This window comes from Hypomesus transpacificus, unplaced genomic scaffold (genome assembly GCF_021917145.1).
Source record: "Hypomesus transpacificus isolate Combined female unplaced genomic scaffold, fHypTra1 scaffold_170, whole genome shotgun sequence".
Taxonomy (NCBI): Eukaryota; Metazoa; Chordata; class Actinopteri; order Osmeriformes; family Osmeridae; genus Hypomesus; species Hypomesus transpacificus.
In genome coordinates, this window is record NW_025813728.1 from 66,055 (window position 1) to 85,018 (window position 18,964).

The 18,964-nt window shown below is 44.2% G+C and overlaps 3 protein-coding genes and 1 long non-coding RNA gene across 5 annotated transcripts; all 4 read left to right on the forward strand.

Annotated features, from left to right (window-relative positions):
• Positions 1-202: 202 nt before the first annotated feature.
• Positions 203-5,715, forward strand: myadma (myeloid associated differentiation marker a). Its single transcript, XM_047051697.1, has 2 exons — positions 203-344; positions 4,454-5,715. Exon 2 carries the CDS (start codon positions 4,702-4,704, stop codon positions 5,551-5,553), a length of 852 nt encoding a protein of 283 aa, XP_046907653.1. The 5' UTR covers positions 203-344; positions 4,454-4,701; the 3' UTR covers positions 5,554-5,715.
• Positions 5,716-6,151: 436 nt separating this feature from the next.
• Positions 6,152-8,591, forward strand: LOC124489064 (GTPase IMAP family member 7-like). The gene is made up of 3 exons (XM_047051696.1): positions 6,152-6,220; positions 6,418-6,578; positions 7,097-8,591. Exons 2-3 carry the CDS (start codon positions 6,515-6,517, stop codon positions 8,293-8,295), a joined length of 1,263 nt encoding a protein of 420 aa, XP_046907652.1. The 5' UTR covers positions 6,152-6,220; positions 6,418-6,514; the 3' UTR covers positions 8,296-8,591.
• Positions 8,592-8,951: 360 nt separating this feature from the next.
• gal3st3 (galactose-3-O-sulfotransferase 3) lies at positions 8,952-12,726 on the forward strand. Of its 2 annotated transcripts, XM_047051693.1 has the most exons (3): positions 8,952-9,081; positions 9,304-9,400; positions 10,885-12,726. In XM_047051693.1, exons 1-3 carry the CDS (start codon positions 8,952-8,954, stop codon positions 12,005-12,007), a joined length of 1,350 nt encoding a protein of 449 aa, XP_046907649.1. In that variant the 3' UTR covers positions 12,008-12,726. The 2 variants fall into 2 exon arrangements, with proteins under 2 accessions (XP_046907649.1, XP_046907651.1); XM_047051695.1 differs by lacking the exon at positions 8,952-9,081 and having other exon boundaries at positions 9,222-9,400.
• Positions 12,727-13,942: 1,216 nt separating this feature from the next.
• LOC124489104 lies at positions 13,943-16,036 on the forward strand. The gene is made up of 3 exons (XR_006958752.1): positions 13,943-14,066; positions 14,757-14,987; positions 15,136-16,036. It is a non-coding gene; the product is annotated as an uncharacterized LOC124489104 (long non-coding RNA).
• Positions 16,037-18,964: the final 2,928 nt, after the last annotated feature.

Genomic DNA, 18,964 nt, shown 5'->3' on the forward strand with positions numbered 1-18,964 from the left:
AGTATCATATGTATGGATGACATGATGTGAAATAGATTTAATACAACATTTAGAAATGTTAGACAAGGCTGTTAATCATAAACAGTGCACACATAGTTGATTAACTGAACTATTCGTTTCAAATGCCTACTGTAAATGCAAGGGGGCGTGCGAGACCATCCATGACGATCTGTGTGGGGGGAAAAAGGATTCAACAGTTTTATCCAAATTTGGTCAACACGGGGCGTGGGGATGTGAGAAGATTTCAAGCCTAGTTGATGAAAGTTGCCGCGAGCAGTGTGCTTAAAAACGCACTGTCGAAAAGTTTGCGGAGGAGAAGTCAAAATAATGAGAGTAGAATATAGGTAAGAGGAAAATATCTTCTTCCCTTGCGACCCATGTTCCGTAGATTAGACAGTGTTCTTCTATCTTCTTCGTGTTGGGCTGTATTTAGCAAGAAGGCTCTGAATGTAGCAGTTTCAGGTGTTGAATAGTTTTGATGTCAAAGAGTTTAGAGCTCAGGGTAGTGTCGCTATCCGTTATTATGCTTTTCTTACGAGTTCATTTTCTTTTATCCTACTGACATTTTACATATTGTTGGCCTTTTTCTTTTCTTGTACCATCTAGCAGCGTTTTCATCAAGTCTGGTTCTTGTGAAAAAGTTTCGTGGTCGACTAAAATGTTAGTCATATCAAACCATAACCATAAAGTACAGGGGGTATACCACACCCCATATTCTGCACAAGGGGGAAACCACATCCTTACAACCCTGTAACCGACTCGGTTTCCGCTGCCCTTGGTTCAGTAGGAGCTAAATCTTTTTTTGCGTTTTGGACGTCCATATGGACGTCCATAGACTGACGGCGATGGCTGCTGATCTTTGCATGGATGGACGGACGGCGATGCTGTTCAGAGTGCCGTCCATAGAGGGAGCAGATATTTTGGACGGCGTCATAGCCGTCCATATGGACGGCGATGCTGTTCAGAGCTAAATCTTTTTTTGCGTTTTGGACGTCCATATGGACGTCCATAGACTGACGGCGATGGCTGCTGATCTTTGCATGGATGGACGGACGGCGATGCTGTTCAGAGTGCCGTCCATAGAGGGAGCAGATATTTTGGACGGCGTCATAGCCGTCCATATGGACGGCGATGCTGTTCAGAGTGCCGTCCATAGAGGGAGCAGATATTTTGGACGGCGATGGATTAGCAGGGACGTCCCTCGTGCCGTCCATAGAGGGAGCAGATATTTTGGACGGCGATGGATTAGCAGGGACGTCCCTCGTGCCGTCCATAGAGGGAGCAGATATTTTGGACGGCGATGGATTAGCAGGGACGTCCCTCGTGCCGTCCATAGAGGGAGCAGATATTTTGGACGGCATCATAGCCGTCCATATGGACGGCGATGCTGTTCAGAGTGCCGTCCATAGAGGGAGCATATATTTTGGACGGCGATGGATTGAATGTTTAGCAGGCTGTTGAGCTAACAGAACTGCCGAAGGCTACCATAGCATGTAGCTAGCTACATTAACTTTGGATGACTCAATCTTTTGTCAAGTTAATTTGTATGAATTGCATGTTAGTGCAATATTTACGCCTTTATTCTGTTTTTTTACATAATCAGCAGTATGATCTCATGACAATATAGACTTGAAAAACAATATGTTATGGTTTGGGTTTGCCTATAGGCTACATTTATTTTAATTATTTCGAGAATTGTTAATAAAGACTCATTTAAAAGGTTAACATTGTGTTATGACCCTATGAAATACATTGCCATTTAGGTCTTTTAAACCGTCAGTTTAAAGTGTTTTATGGGTGGATTTGAAGCCACCAGTCAGTAGCTCCAATCTTGCGCACGAACTTTGCGCACGGAGACAAACGCAAAACAACAAACACTCGCTTGGAGCGGAGACCAATGCAAAACACAATACGATGTGTTGAGCCAAACCAAAGCCGTCAAAGGCTACCATGAATGTAGCTACAGCAACCGTGGATGACTCAATAAGTTTTGTCACGTTATTTTGTATTAATTGCATTTAAGTGAAGGCTATATATTTACGCCTTTATTTTATTTTTAACATACAAAAGTAGGCCAATCAACAATATAATCTCATGACAATACAGACTTGAAAAACAATATGTTATGGTTAGGGTTTGCCTAGATATAGGCTACATATATTTTAATTATTTCGAGAATTGTTAATAAAGACTCAATTAAGATTTTAACATTGTGTTATGACCCTATGAAATACATTGCCCTTTAGGTCTTTTAAGCCGTCAGTTTAAAGTGTTTTATGGGTGGATTTGGAGCCACCAGTCAGTAGCTCCAATGTTGCGCACGAACCACTTTGAGCGGAGACAAATGCAAAACGTAATAGCCTATGGGCCTAACACTCCAAATGTTAACCTTTTAAATGAGTCTTTATTAACAATTCTCGAAATAATTAAAATAAATGTAGCCTATAGGCAAACCCAAACCATAACATATTGTTTTTCAAGTCTATATTGTCATGAGATCATACTGCTGATTATGTAAAAAAAACAGAATAAAGGCGTAAATATTGCACTAACATGCAATTCATACAAATTAACTTGACAAAAGATTGAGTCATCCAAAGTTAATGTAGCTAGCTACATGCTATGGTAGCCTTCGGCAGTTCTGTTAGCTCAACAGCCTGCTAAACATTCAATCCATCGCCGTCCAAAATATATGCTCCCTCTATGGACGGCACTCTGAACAGCATCGCCGTCCATATGGACGGCTATGACGCCGTCCAAAATATCTGCTCCCTCTATGGACGGCACGAGGGACGTCCCTGCTAATCCATCGCCGTCCAAAATATCTGCTCCCTCTATGGACGGCACTCTGAACAGCATCGCCGTCCATATGGACGGCTATGACGCCGTCCAAAATATATGCTCCCTCTATGGACGGCACTCTGAACAGCATCGCCGTCCGTCCATCCATGCAAAGATCAGCAGCCATCGCCGTCAGTCTATGGACGTCCATATGGACGTCCAAAACGCAAAAAAAGATTTAGCTGCCTCTCCCTTGGTTTCATCTCGCTCTATTGAGCTCATACCAGCATCAAAATATGTCAACTGATAAACCATAAATCGCGTCTTTGCCCAGTGCTTACACAAATACACATCGATCCAACCATGTATACTAAGACTTCATGGGTTGATGGAAATGTCGATTCATGATGGTGATTACATGTAGTTTTGATGTGCATGTTGAGCATTTACGATGTGAAATTGCGAGATACTCTACATGTATGTTCTTGCAATGGAACCTGTGTTTGGGCTTGAATGGCTTCCTGCGTTAATGCAACTTCCTGGGTTATGCTCACACACCCCAGAGGAAATGGCTCTGAGCTCTGACTAATTCCCCCTCTAGCTTACTGTAATATAGCCTAATACATGGAGTTAATGGAAGATAACTGAGTTGATGTTCATTAAGAACAGAATGTCATAAATTTTTATATACAAAAAAAATATTAAGATAATAAATACTTGGCTTGTTATTGTAAATTCATGTGGCCAGTTCATTCAAGGTTTAATGTTACAGGAATGGGAGTCACAGACATTCCTTAGTGCTTTAAGTCTCGTCCAAAACTGGAGGAAACTGACCTAACATGCATAACAGTAGAGAATTCATCGACGAGTGAAAAAACGTTTATCGGAAATAATCTCTAATATCAATAACAAGTCGGCAGACTTATTTAGTTTACACAGTGCAGTACCACACCAATAGAATTTCGGATTTCAATAACCTCTTGACATTTTTAGGGACGCACGCATCGTACGCCCCAACACACGCCTTTGAACCTAACTTTCCTAAAACCGTTTTTCGATGACAAAGTAGACCGTCACGCGTGACAACACCAGAGGGCGCAAGAGTCAAAAATTAAAGCATTTCTCCCTGGTTATTTGAGGGACTTTCCGTCTTTCTGTGAACGTTCCCAGCCCTCTCACGGGTCGAAGCCACAAGAGTCAAGCAGAGTTCACATCCTCATTAGAGATCTGTGTGTGTCGTAAACGCACATTCGACTGTAACTTACTGTACTGTCAGAATACTATAAGTTTTACTAAGCACTCAGGGTTAATTAGTGTAGTCTGAACAGACCTACGCTTCATGGAGTCTGATATTAAAATCTTATTCATAGGTGGTGAATAAAATGTAAATTTGATGGTAATTACAAAGAAGGGCAAAATGGCCTTTGCTGGCATAAAAAAATTGTATATTACAATCTTCAATATGAGTAACTGAATGTGCATATAAGCCTGCAATAAAGCGAAATATAAGATCTCTTTTAATTCTCAAGCTGTGTCAACGGATGTAGCTGTGGGAAAGGATGTATGTGAAAGTACGGCCACCGGTCTTATAATAACTTAGTTTTACAAGGGTTTCAGTTTTGTTTTGAGTCACTAGTGATATCCTGTAACACACTCCCCTTTCCTTCAACAGGGTTACAGCGTCTGGGACAGCACAACCCTAGACACACTCCGCACCTGCGCCATTGAACTCTGTTGGGACTACAAGAACCAGAGACTACAAATCCCACAACTCTTAGCCCTTGACTGTGGTCCACCATCAACCCTAGACACACCTCTCACCAAGTCACCTGCGCCATTAAACTCTGTTGGGACTACAAGTCCCAGAAACTACAAATCCCACAACTCCTAGCCCTTGCCTGTGAATAGCGCTCTCCCATCATGCCGCTGGTGCTGCTGCCCTCCTCCCAGCTGCTGTGGGTCCGTGTGGCTGCCCTGGTTTTCTCCTGCGTGGCCTTCAGCGTCTCCGCCCACGGAGCCATGCTCCCCCACGGCGGCATGGCCGACTGGTGCATCTTCTGCTGGGCCTTTAGCTTCGCCGGCACCCTGCTGGTTCTCCTGGTGGAGCAGTTTGGCCTCCAGGCTCGCACCCCAGTCTCCTGGACCAACTTCCCCATCACCCTAGCCTGCTACGCGGCCTTGCTCTGCCTCTCCGCCTCCGTCATCTACCCCCTCTACTTCCTCCAGGGAGGGAGCTGGCGCGGGGAGCCGCGCGACTGCCGCATCGCCGCCACAGTCTTCTCCTGCCTGGCGACTGTGGCCTACCTGGGCGAGGTGAGCCTGGCGCGGGCGCGGCCAGGCGAGGTGGCGGGCTACATGGCCACGGCCCCGGGCCTCCTCAAAGTGTGCCAGACGTCTGTGGCGTGCCTGATCTTCATCCTGGTCAGCGACCCCGTGGCTTACGACGGCCACGCCGCCCTCAAGTGGTGCATGGCGGTCTACTGCATCTGCTTCATCCTGTCTGCCGCCGTGGTGGTGCTCTGCGTCGGCGAGTGCACCGGCTGCCTCCCGTTCCCCTTCGCCAAATTCCTGTCTGCCTACGGCCTGCTGGCGGTGGTCATGTACCTGACGGCCACCATCATCTGGCCCGTCTTTCAGTTCGACAAGCGTTACCATGGCAGCGGCCGCCAGCAGCCTCGGCTGGTTGCCGTGGCGGTGCTCACTGCCCTCAACTTCCTGCTGTACGTGGCGGACTTGGCTTACTCTGCTAGGCTGGTGTTTGTCAGTGTGTGAAGGAGGGAGGAGGAACAAGGGATGGTGATGGGGAGGGGGGGAGGGGTGTAGGATGAACTGTGATGGAGCATGGGGAAGGAATAGAACAGTGTTATTACTTCTCAGGATGACATGGAGGGGGATAGGAGGTCAAAGACAGCTACTGACTCAAGGTCAGAAAGACCAAAGTTGAACCTTTCAATCACGTTAAATAAATCTTGAACTTTGTCATATTTATCTTTTGTTGTTGTCTTTTGAAAATTAAGGAATGTATAACGTTGTCCAAACGATAAGATGTGTGCATGTTTGCTTTTTTCTCTCCTTTGTATTAAATACTGCATGTTTCTCTCCATGTCTTTTCATTTAGATATATAGGACGATAAGCTAGCAACATATGAATGGTATCTGGTTTTTGAAAGATGGTGTTGATGTATGACCAACATTTCCGCAGACCACTGTTGCTTACGTCAACATTTTTGACTTACGTATTTTTTTTTTTACTTCAATTGAACAGCGATTGTATTGCTCTTTGTCTTCGTTTTTTATCAAATTGACTCCAGTGTTTGATAGGAAGGAAGTCCATTTCCCCCCTCCCTATTTTTCTCTCCAAATAAACCACTCCCTTCCATTTCCATTTGGTGTTTCTGTGTGAGACAGAGCGAATCATTTGTTTAAAGGAGTATAGTGGGTGAGTATTACCTTGCATAATTTATTATTTTTTTTTTTTTAAATAATGATTTATTATTGTGATTATATTCTATTCAATAGAAGTATGACATTAAAGTAGTTGGACCCATAGTTGGGTGGTGGAATACTGGATAAAACACTACTTATTACCTTAAATGATAAACGACATTTGACCAAAGTAGGCTACGTTTTAACCAGCCTCATCAAGGTGTGCCAGACATCCGTGTCGTAGCTAATCTTCATCCTGGTCAGAGAGCCCCTGGCTTACGACGGCCACGCCACCCTCAAGTGGGACATGGCGGTCTACTGCATCTGCTTCATCCTGTCTGCCGCCGTGGTGGTGCTCTGCGTCGGCGAGTGTAAGTGTGCTTAAAGTAATTCCAGAAATGACCAGCTGGTGGTGGTTATACTCCCATTTTCTGCATAGTTACCTTCTTGTGAGTTGTAACCTAATGTGTATAAAAAGGTCAATTATGTAAAAATATTCCCCCAAATTATTTGTTAATTTTGTACAACTAAAAATATTTATTGTACAGACTAGTTATGTTAGTGAGATACGGTTAGTGAAATAGTTAATATGGCCATGGCAAATTCACATCTTTCCTCACTTTTTTAAAACCATTTACAGTACATTTTTAGTCATTTAGCAGACGCTTATCCAGAGCGACTTACAGTAAGTACAGGGACATTCTCCCCGAGGCAAGTAGGGTGCAGTGCCTTGCCCAAGGACACAAAGTCATGTGCACCGGCCGGGAATCGAACTGGAAACCTTCAGATTACTAGCCCGATGTTCTACCCGCTCAGCCACCTGACTCCCCATGGACGGTTCCATGATAGGATTCTAAAATGCTAATGAAGATATGTTCCTTTCCTGTAGGTTCCAGAGACAGGACGATTGTTCTGCTGGGAAAAACTGGTGCTGGAAAGAGCAGCACAGGAAACACCATATTTGGTGGGGAGGAAGTGTTCCATACATCCAGTTCCTCTAACTCCTTAACAGAGAAATGTAAACCTGAGTCCAGGATCGTAGAGGGAAGACATGTCACTTTGATCGACACACCAGGTTTTTTTGACACCAGGATCTCTGACGATGAGCAGAGGAAAGAAATAATTAATTGTATGACAGAGTCTGCCGGAGGTGTTCATGCATTTCTAATTGTGCTCAAAGTGGAGAAATTTACTGTTCATGAGAAAGAAATCATTACAAAAATCCAACAATCGTTTTCAAATGAAGCTTTCAAATATGCTACAGTCCTTTTCACTCATGGATATCAACTCAAAGGTAAACCCCTCCAGGATTATGTGCTAGAGAACAAAGAGGTGAGTCAACTGGTGAAGAAGTGTGGAGGCCGCTGTCATGTTATCGACAATGAGCACTGGAACCAGGGTCAGCAGGACAGGAAGAGCATCAACCAGTTCCAGGTGTCAGAGCTACTGAAGACCATCGACCAGATGGTGGAGCAGAACGGAGGAGGCAGCTACACTAATGAGATACTCCAGGCAGTGCAGGAGGAACTACAAGCAGAGATGATGTTAGTAAGAGAGGAGTCAGGGGGTAAACTGTCTGATGAGGAGATTCACAGACAGATTAAGAAAACAGTGAAGACCAAGTTATCTGTCAGATTGGCTGGCATAGCAACAGGAGTCTTGGTGGGAGGTGTGTTTGGAGTTACAACAGCAGCACTTTTACCCTTGTATATAATAACAGTAGTCGCTAAAGAATTAAGATCAACTGCAAAAGAGATAGGATCAACAGCAGAAGCTTTTCAAGCAATAGGATTCGTAGTAGAAGGAGGAGGAACAGCAGCATCAGGAGGAGGAACAGAAGCAGCAGCAGGAACATGGTTGAGTACAGCAGCGAAAGGTATATTATCTCCAGCGAAATATATGGTAGGAACAGGAGCAGTACTAGGAGGATTAGGAGGAGGGATGATTGGGGCTGATGCAGCTGAGGGAGCAGAAACAGCAGGAGAAGCAGCAGTAGCAGCAGCTACAGCAGTCTATGACAAATCTACGGCTGCTTTGGGTAAAGTGAAGGATTGGGTACAGGAGTACAATAAAGAGAAATCTTTATGAGAATATTGCTCTTAAAATGTCTCACAGAATATAGGTTAAACTGGAATATGAAGAAGGAAACATGCTTTATTTTAATTGTATCTAGACATTACAATATATTAGTTTTAATTGAGTTATTTGCTCAAATCTTTTTCTTTCAGCTTGTGTATCATTGGTTTATAGTATAGTGAGGAACAAATCAGTTAAAGTTGATCATAATTCAGAGATGGATGGTGACAGAGAGGTGCATAGAGAATAACTGATTATTAAAATGTTTCATGGTTTTGTTTTTGGTTAAGCAATAAAAAAAGCCTAGTGATCCTAATGTTACTGTCATCAGTTTATTTCTTTACCTGAATACTAGCTGACCTGAGAGTGTTGCTAAACACCTCCAGTCTAGAAGAAGCCCACTTATAGCTGTATTTAGCCCACACCATTTTCCCTTGTTCATTTAATAGACATCCATTATTTGGGGGTGTAGAACAGTTTGTGTCTCATGGTCACTGGCCCAAACCAAGATCCTGCTACAGTCTCTGTTCAGTTCTCTGTCTGTTTCTCTCTGATTCTAAACTACATCAACTTGCTTATTACAAAGAAAAAATAAACAAAAACTCTCTTGTCCTCTTCTCTCTCTTTCCCCCAACTCTCTCTCTAAACTGCTTCCTTTCTGTTGGGAAATGGACACATACAGTTGTTCTGATTATTCTGATTCTGATTGTTCTGTATTTCCCGTGAATGTTGGTGTACCAGCATGTCCAGCAGAGGGCGAAATTACACAACAAACAGCACAACGTGACAGGGAGAAACGTGAGTTCTCTCCTCCTTTAGCTTGATTCTGTCTTTTGGCACCTTGTATGAATGATTGTTACCATATCTGTAAACGAAACCAATAAGCTTGGAGAAGCTCTCTCTCTCTCTCTCTCTCTCTCTCTCTCTCTCTCTCTCTCTCTCTCTCTCTCTCTCTCTCTCTCTCTCTCTCTCCCACTCTCTCTCTCTCTCTCTCTCTCTTCCCTCTCTGTTCTTCTACAGCTCCAGTGAGGTACACAGAGATGTCTCAGAAGAAGATATTCCTGGTCTTTGTGGCAATCAGCACAGTCAGCTTCCTGCTCCACCATGGGGGCAGCTGGTGAGACACACACACACACATACACACACACACACACACACACACACTAATGCACACTCATACATGCGTAAGTGTTAACTTGAGCTCACAGTCCCTGTGATGTGTACCTCACTATTTTACTGCAAAACAAATTGCCAATGTTCTGGTACTTTCATGCAAATGATTATGTAGCCAACAATTGTCTGCTGTTTCCTATGTTAGCAATTACTTATGTCATGTTGATTAAAATGTATTGTATTGATTTTTCGTTAAATTGTCTTACCCCCACAAACAAGTAGACATTTAGTTTATTACATAAGTCATTACATGCACAATGTTTGATCCATTTATCATCATTGTAGACCTAATTCACCATGCAGTGCATATACCTGAAGTATGCAAGCCATAGAATCTCAGTGTTAATTGCTACATGTTTCTCTGGATTATTAGCGCATGCATATTGCTTGACTCTATGTTACCTGTACTATTAGTGCCAGTTATTAAGGACAAAACAAGTAAGGTATCAAGCATAGACAAGTACAGGCCAATCGCTCTAGCGAGTATATTCTCTAAAGTGTTAGAACAAATTCTATTTGATAGACTACAACAATATATAAAAACGACTGACATTCAATTTGGTTTTAAAAAGAAACAGGGCACAGATTTGTGTATATGCACTGAAATAACTTGTATATAAGCCATGGCTCAACAATGTTTTTATGTTTCCTTGATACATCGAAAGCTTTTGACCGTGTTAATCATGGTAAACTGTTAATACAATTACAAGAGCGAGGGGTCCCCCCATACTGATACGTATCTTGCATTATTAGTACTCCCATCAAACTATGCAAGCCAGATGGGGGAACACAACATTGGCTCCTTTCCCAGTTACCAACGGGGTTAGACAAGGTGGAACACTGTCACCTGTTCTTTTTAATCTGTATATGGATGATGATGTTATGTCTCCATATAGTGCTGGCCTACAGCAACTGCTTAGAGTCTGCTCAAACTATGGACTACAGTATGACATCAAATTCAATGTAAAAAAAAGTGTTGTAACGATTGCCAGAATGAAAGAGGACAGGATGCTATGCCTTCCATCGTTTTACTTGTCAGGGCAAGAGCTCAACGTAGTTGCTAAAGCAAAATACCTAGGCCATATCTTCAGGGATGATTTTTGTGACAATGATAACATACAGCGCCAGTGCTGTAAATGATATGGACAACCGCTATCCCTAACCGCTCAGCCACCTGACTCTCCCATGGCTTGGGAGAAAATATTAGGAGATTCACAATATCCCTGTGGAATCCTTGTATATGTATAGCATTTTTGTCAACACTGAACGTGTGATCCAAAGTGAACCAAGTAAACGCGAACCAAAATTAACTATTTTAATACACAGGCATAGCTGTATAGCTATATAGGTAACTCTCTCCCTCTCACCCCCCACTCTATCTCTCCTTCCTTTCCTCTTGCTCTCCATTATCTTCCCTCCCCCCCCCAGGACGATGGAGGCCTTCCACCTGGGCTGTCCCGCCCTGTGCTCCCACTCCTCCTCCTCCTCGGGCCTCAAACCCAAACACACCAACATCCTGTTCCTGAAGACCCACAAGACGGCCAGCAGCACCATGCAGAACCTGCTGTTTCGCTTCGCCGAGCGCAACAAGCTCACCGTGGGCCTGCCCATTTTGGCGTGCGGCCACCAGTTCTGCTACCCACGCGCCTTCAGCGACCAATTTGTCCACCTGCGCAACCTCACGCCTAACATCATCACCAATCACATGCGCTTCAACCGGGCCGAGTTACGACGCCTGATGCCCAACAACACCGTCTACGTGACCATACTGAGGGAGCCCAGCTCCATGTTCGAGTCCCTGTTCAGCTACTTCAACCAGCACTGTCAGAGCTTCAAACGGGTTCCCAACGGCTCTCTAGAGGCTTTCCTGGAGGATCCGTGGAGGTACTACCGCCCCGATGAGAAATACTCCATGTACGCCCGGAACACCCTGACCTTTGACCTTGGCGGGGACAAGGACCGTCCATCGACGGACGAGGTGTACGCCCGGGCGTTCGTGGCGGAGGTGGAGCGCGTCTTCTCGCTGGTGATGATCGCCGAGCACTTTGAGGAGTCGCTGGTCCTCCTCCGCCACCTGCTGTCCTGGGACCTGGAGGACGTGCTCTACCTCAACCACAACATGCGCACGTCGGCCTCCAAGGACAACGTCACCAACGGCCTCCCCACCAAAATCCGCGCCTGGAACCACCTGGACGCGCGCCTCTACGACCACTTCAACGCCTCGCTGTGGCGGCAGCTGGCGGTGCTGGGGCCGGCGTGCGTGGCGAGGGAGGTGCGGCTCTTGCGGCGGGCGCAGGAGCGGGTGATCCGGAGCTGCTTTGGGGGCGGGCTCCCGCAGCAACGCACCGCCGTCCAGATCAAAAACAAAGACCTGCGTCCGTGGAAACCCAGCTCCAAGGTGGACATCGTGGGCTACGACCTCCCCGTGAACGTTAGCCGGGGCGGCAGCGGCGGCGGGGGTGGCGAGGCGGCTAGCGAGCTGTGTCTCAGGCTCATCATGCCCGAGGTGCAGTACACGCGTGTGTTGCAACGCTCTCAGGTGCTGCGGTGACTTTTGACCTTCTTTTGATCGTCGCTCTTCTGAATGGTGTGTTTTTTAACCTTGGTTTTCTCTGTGGCTTGTAACTGTATAGGGAATTAAAGTTAAGTCTGTGTTAACCAACAATTTGTGGATCCTGTTGTGCATTTCAATCTTCAACACAAACAGACGAATGAAAGCCTACTGTAAACACACACAAACAAGTGAGCGAGGAGTTAATTCTCAAAGTTGATGTGTTGGAAGCAAAACTATTGCAGGTAAATCGGTTTCCCTTGTGTTCTCAATAACCAACTGAAACTTGTTAATGATTCACTCAGGCCTCCTGATGAAAAGATAATTGAATTTAACGACTGTATGACTTGAAAATAGCTTTTCGCTTTATGGTTTTTTTTATGGATAGTAGTGGAGGTGTTTATGAGATGTTGAGAGTTTGCCAACATTTGTTACCCAACAAGATCAGTACATTATACGAGGTTTCAAAGGTCACCTTAATTCTAGCACTCACTCTCCACACTTCTACAACTCTCCAGACCCCCAACCTAAAACTCTATACAGTGTAATTGGGCTACTCTATATGGAAGTGTATTTCACAATATTTATGTATATTTATTTAAATTTAGTCCTATATGAAACTGGTGTTTTTTCTTTTTATTATATCTTGTACTACCTTTATACATTTCTATATATACTCTTCTGTCCACTCATCTTAGGTCATCTGTATTGCATTCATTCAAACATAGAAGGTAACTTTATTCAAAGACTTGAGGAAAAACGACATGTGGGACTGAGGAAAAAGGTTTTATATACAAACATTAAATGTATTGAGCTACAATTACAGCCATATCTACTCAAGGTTGAAAGCATTTCAAGGTGTTGAATTTCACATTGTTAACAGACAGGGGCCCTATTTTTATAGAGCACCTACTGCACTGCACAGAGCCGTGCAAGTATAACAATGGAAACTAGTATTTTACTTTGCTACACTGTGACATTGTTGGCAACAATTTACTTTGTCTTTTACTATCAAATACAGTTAACATAATATAAGTTAATTCAAGGGTATTATATGTATTGAAATATGACACCCCTAGTGTTGTCCATGACTCAATTAGCGAGAGCATGCCCCACAGGGCACTTTGTAGGGCACAGCATTGTGGACATCGAAGCCCACTTTTAGTTGTATTTAACCTGCACCAATTTCCCTTGTTCATTTAATAGACACCCATTATTTGGGGGTGTAGAACAGTTTGTGTCTCATGGTCACTGGCCCAAACCAGATCCTACTACAGTCTTTCTGTTCAGTTTTCTGTCTATTTCTCTCTGATTCTAAACTACATCCACTTGCTTATTACAAAGACAAAATTAACTAAAACTCTCTTATCCTCTTTTCTCTCCTTTCCCCAAACTCTATCTCTCTAAACTGCTTCCTTTGTGTTGGGAAATGGACACATACAATCGTTATGATTCTGATCGTTCTGTAATTCCGGTGAATGTTGGTGTATCAGCATATTTCCAGCAGAGGGCGGAATGGCACAACAAACAGCACGAAGTGACAGGGAGAAACATGAGAGTTCTGTCCTTTAGCTTGTTTTTGTCTTTGGGCACCATTGATGAATGATTGTTACCCATCCATGTAAATGAAAAGAAACCAATACGCTTGAAGAAGTAGAGCTTTCTCACACCCTCTGTCTCCATCCCTCCCTTTCTCTCTCCCTCTCTCTCGCTAGACATTTTTAAAAGACAGCTTAAAACATACCTTTTTACCAAAGCATTTAAGTAATTTTATCTCAGAAGGGTTTTACTACTTTTATTAGTTATATTATTGTTGCTATTTTAATTATTACTTTTATCACTTGTATTATTGTTTTTATTGTTTTAATTGATTTTATGTAAAGCACCTTGAGCTACAATTCTTGTATGAAATGTGCTACATAAATAAAGTCTCCCTCTCTCTCTTTCTCTCACCCTTCCCACTGCTCCTTTCTTCTCTAAGCCCCCACCTTTCTGACAGAACAGGTAATCTCCCCTCTGAAACAATCTTTTCTACTGCTGCAAGACGCTGTCATATAAGGTGAGGTGTATCATGTTACTGAGATGAAATATGCTGTGAAATACAGAATGAGATTCAACTTGTTTCTAATCTGGCAACAGGGTATGAAAAGTTTAAATTAGAGAATGCTCGGACTACTGTATATCACCATTGGACCGATACAAACACAGCTTCCATTGTAAACAGCTCTATTGTTATCTTGTAGTCTTTTAAGAGTCCAAAGTTCGAACTCCACCTAGGTTTACATGCAGGATTATTTAAAATGTCAAAAAGTGCTGGCTGGCTGTCTCTCTCTCTTTCTGTCTGTGTGCGTGTCTGTCTGTCTGTCTTTTTCTCACTGCACAGTGGATGGGGAGGGGGGTTGGAGCTTGGTAAGTTGTAACTAGGGAGGTTTAGTTTAGTTTTTTAGGTTTGTCTGGAAATTTAAATGTTCAGAAAATGGCTGTTGTGGTGTACCTGTTGGTTAACTGGCAGTTTTGACTGTCCAATATATAGATAGTTTAAAGATATGTTTAAAGTCAAAGTTTACCTCTCTCTCTCTCTCTCTCTCTCTCTCTCTCTCTCTCTCTCTCTGTGTCTCTCTCTCTCTCTCTCTCTCTCTCTCTCTCTCTCTCTCTCTCTCTCTGTGTCTCTGACTCTCTCTCTCTCTCTCTCTCTCTCTCTCTCTCTCTCTCTCTCTCTCTCTCTCTCTCTCTCTCTCTCTCTCTCTAGGTAGCAGTGAAGGACTGTAAGAGGATCCCCACTAAAGTAAAAACATCACATTTTACAAAAAGATGATGTCTATGTATTTTATTTGTGCTTCTGTTTGTTTATGTGTGTCTTCATGTGGGCCTATGTGTGAATGTGTGCACATTTGTTGCTTGTGTGTGTGTGTTTATGTATCCACAGTCTCTTCTATGGATTTGCTACTGCATCCAGAGACCAGAGCTGAGCTTCTCAAATGTGAGTCTCTGAAGTGTCCAGGTCTCTCTCCACTGACACGTGTTGAATGATGAACATTGATCCACAACAACCGCAGCTTTAACATGGTGACACATGAATGAATATGTTATTATTGTAACTCTGATCTGGTCTCTGGCTCTGCTCCCAGATTCCTGTCAGCTCTCACTGGACCCAAACACAGCACAGAGACAGCTCTCTCTGTCTGAGGAGGACAGGGCAGTGACGTGTTCAAGTGGGGCAAGGGTGCCATGTTCTGACCATCCAGATAGATTCACCTTTTTCAACCAGGTGCTGTGTAGAGAGGCTCTGTCTGGGCGCTGTTACTGGGAGATGGAATGGAGAGGTGGCAAGGTTTTTATAGGAGTCTCCTATGAAGACATAAGCAGAACAGACACTTTTCTTGGTAACGATGACATGTCCTGGATTATACAATGCTATAATGAACGTTATTATTTCAATCATAACCATCTTATAACTTTAGTATCAGGCCCTCAGTCCTCCAGAGTAGGAGTGTACCTGGATCACAAGGCAGGTACTCTGTCCTTCTACAGTGTCGTCTCTGACACAGTGACCCTCCTCCACAGAGTCCAGACCACCTTCACCCAGCCACTCTACCCTGGGATTTACCTCGGTCGGTATGGTGACAGTGCAGAGATGATTAAACTGTGGTAGAGGATCTCATGCATGAGTCTATCCGCTTTTGAACGGTCCATTTCCCAACTCGTCAACGTTTTGACGTGCTCCCTCTGTCAGGGGGAGTTCAGCAGGGTAAACCCAAGCGCAGAGACATAAGCTGGTAAGGCAGGATCACCAAAGCAAAAGGTATTTAAGTTCCACAAACGGGTACACGGCGGGAAAAGTCACACATCATACGACAAGGAGCCGACAAGGACTGCCAAGAGGAGTACAGAGGGCAGGATAATCACACATGGACAATAGCCGAGCGAAGGGAACAGACAGGAGGTCCAGAGAGCCAGGTGGCTGAGCGGTTAGGGAGTCGGGCCAGTAATCTGAAGGTTGCCGGTTCGGTTCCCGGCCCTTGCCAAATGACGTTGTGTCCTTCACCCCTCGGGGGGAATGTCCCTGTTCTTACTGTAAGTCGCTCTGGATAAGAGCGTCTGTTACATGTCTAAATGTCAAGGGAGCCTGGAGAGAGAGAGACAAGACTAGGACCAGAACCAGAACACACCCAGGGAGACCGACAGAAAACACCAGGCCAGGGGAAACATAAACTTGACCCTTGTGCTGCCTTTGGATCATTGTGACCCACCGTCGTGGCGCAAAAGGTGGGTCACAATGACCCGAAGGCAGCCCAAGGGTTAAACAGGGGCATGGCCCTGTGCGTGACAACCTGTTTTGTTGACATTGTCTCCTTGTGTTTGGTCCTGCCCGTCAGGAATCACACCCCTCCAGTAGAACCGGAGAGGTAGGGACTTTACTATTGTTGAATAATCCCTGGCAATTACACCACGTCAAGACACATTTCAAATGCATTCAAAAGAGACAAAATGGGCAAGCCCTAGGCCTCCAGGTAAATCTGTTCACCCTGTGTCCTCAGAGTAAGAGACTAGTTTAAACTTGTTATAATGATGACTGTAAATACACCACCGGCAACACTGTACTGATTAGAGGATCTTATACGTCAGTATTTTAGATTTGGAACTGTCAGTTTCCCACTTGGATGTTGAGACTTGCTCCCCTGTTAAAGTCGTCCCCTCATGTTTGAGCCTGCGTCTCAGGAATCCCATCCTCAAGTCAAGACCTGTGGCTTGTGTACTGTTGTTGAAGTGCAGGGAGTCAAGTGGCTGAGCGGTTAGGGAATCGGGCTAGTAATCTAAAGGTTGCCAGTTTGATTTCAGGCTGTGCCAAATGACGTTGTGTCCTTGGGCAAGGCACTTCACCCTTCTTGCCTCGGGGGGGGGAATGTCCCTGTACTTACTGTAAGTCGTTCTGGATAAGAGCGTCTGATAAATGACTAAATGTAAATGTAAGTGAAATCCTTTCCTCAGGGCTCCAGCTGAATTGCTTCCCCTTGTGTTTTCAGTAAGAGACAGATTACATTTATTTTATACATTAATTACTGTCAAAACCATCATCTGCATCACTGCAGTGCTTTATACATTATGACACTGTAATATATGGAGGGAGGGGGGGTAACCTGGATCACAAGGCAGGTACTCTGTCCTTCTACACTGTCGTCTCTGACACAGTGACCCTCCTCCAGGGTCCAGACCACCTTCACCCAGACACTGTCCTGGGATTTCTGTCCTGGGATTTCTCCCAAGACAGAGGGAGATTGTCTGCTGCTTGTGTATGTATAGTTTACCTTACAGCGCCTGAGGTGCTTCTTGTAATGTCAGGCTGGCTAATTGTAGTGTACACTGAGCAAATTTGCATATAAGCAACGTGTGGAGGATTAAATAGGAAACTTCAGACATAGCCCAAAGCTTTTTTATCGATTTCTCCACTGCGACTTTAACAGGGAGCATGTCTGAACATCGACGTGTGGGACGAACAGTTCCAAATCTAACAGACTAATGTATAAGATCCTCTATAACATCTTAATCATCTCAGTGAACTGTGGCGTGTTTACTGTACTATTTTGGAAGTGAAATCCCTGCCATAAAACTTGCGAAATGTTTTATGTTTTCAAAAGAGTTAGGTGTGGGCGTATTGTGGCAGCCCCCAGTGATCCGTAGCCGCCTCGCGGCGAGTTTGGGCGCCGTCACTTTAAGAAATCTCTGCACGGCTGCAACCTATTTGAATGTTGTTATTTGTTAATTATAAGCACGTGCTCTTTTGGACGCGAGTCTCCGGAATTGTGTGCGTCTTAGCCTTGGTTTTGTCTGTGGCTTGCCACAGACAAAACCAATTGTATTGGTTTTGTATTGGGGATACAAAATAAAGTATGCCTAAGTGTTAACTAACAATTTTTGGATCCTAATGTGTACTTATAATCATCAACACAAACACACAAATTACACACAAGTGAGCCAGCCATTAATTCTCAAAGTTGACGAGTTGGAAGCAGAAAAAGTGGACACGGGTAAGTAAGGCCTCCAGGTATATCTTTGTATCCAAGGTTGTTAGATACATCAGATAAAACATGTTTTACATGATGACACGATGATGAGGGGGGGGGGGGGGGGGGGGGGAACCACGTTTCTCTGGCCTCAAGCTAAATCAGTTCCCCTTGTGTTGTCAGTAAGAGACAGATTTATAAATTACATTTATTATCTAGGCTACATATTGATTACAGTAAAAACCATCACCTGCATCACTGTAGTGCTTTGTACATTATCACATTGTAATATATGGAGAAAGGGGGGGGGGGGGGGGGGGGGGGGGGGTAAACTGGATACTCTGTCCTTCTACAGTGCCCCTCCTCCAGGGTCCAGACCACCTTCACCCAGACACTCTGGGATTTCTCTTGGTCGGTCAGGCGTCAGCGCTGAGATGATTAAGATGTTATAGATGATCTTATACATTAGTCTGTTAGGTTGTGAACTGTCCGTCCCCCACATCGATGTTCAGAAATGCTCCCTGTTAAAGTCGTCCCCTCATGTATGATCCTGCATCTCAGAAAACACATCCCTCAAGTCAAAGCCTGTGGCTTGTTGTTGAAGTGATTCCTGCCACGAAACTTGATAAATGTACATTTCAAACTTTTTTGAATGTATTTGAAATTCGAAGGTAAAGGACACATCCTTGAGATGACCAAGTGGATGACATCAGTCCTTCCGAAAAACAATAATTTCCTTTCACTCTCTCTGTGTTATCTGCACGAGGGTATCTAAAATTCATCCTGCAACACCAGAAACCAAGCTAAAATCATTTATACGTTTCTTAACTAAAACGTGTGGCTGAATATTATAAGCAGTGGAGAAATCCATCAAAAGCTTTGGGCTATGTATAAAGTTTCCTATTGAATCCTCCATACATTGCTTATATGCAAATTAGCCAGCCTGACGTCACAA

Excerpts from the sequence above, each read along its gene's own strand:
- myadma (XM_047051697.1), top strand. The coding sequence starts at position 4,702 with ATGCCGCTGGTGCTGCTGCCCTCCTCCCAGCTGCTGTGGGTCCGTGTG.
- gal3st3 (XM_047051693.1), top strand. The coding sequence starts at position 8,952 with ATGGACACATACAGTTGTTCTGATTATTCTGATTCTGATTGTTCTGTA. Across the intron at positions 9,082-9,303 it reads ACAACGTGACAGGGAGAAAC|CTCCAGTGAGGTACACAGAG; the intron begins GTGAGTTCTCTC and ends GTTCTTCTACAG. Across the intron at positions 9,401-10,884 it reads CTCCACCATGGGGGCAGCTG|GACGATGGAGGCCTTCCACC; the intron begins GTGAGACACACA and ends TCCCCCCCCCAG.
- LOC124489064 (XM_047051696.1), top strand. The coding sequence starts at position 6,515 with ATGGCGGTCTACTGCATCTGCTTCATCCTGTCTGCCGCCGTGGTGGTG. Across the intron at positions 6,579-7,096 it reads GGTGCTCTGCGTCGGCGAGT|GTTCCAGAGACAGGACGATT; the intron begins GTAAGTGTGCTT and ends CCTTTCCTGTAG.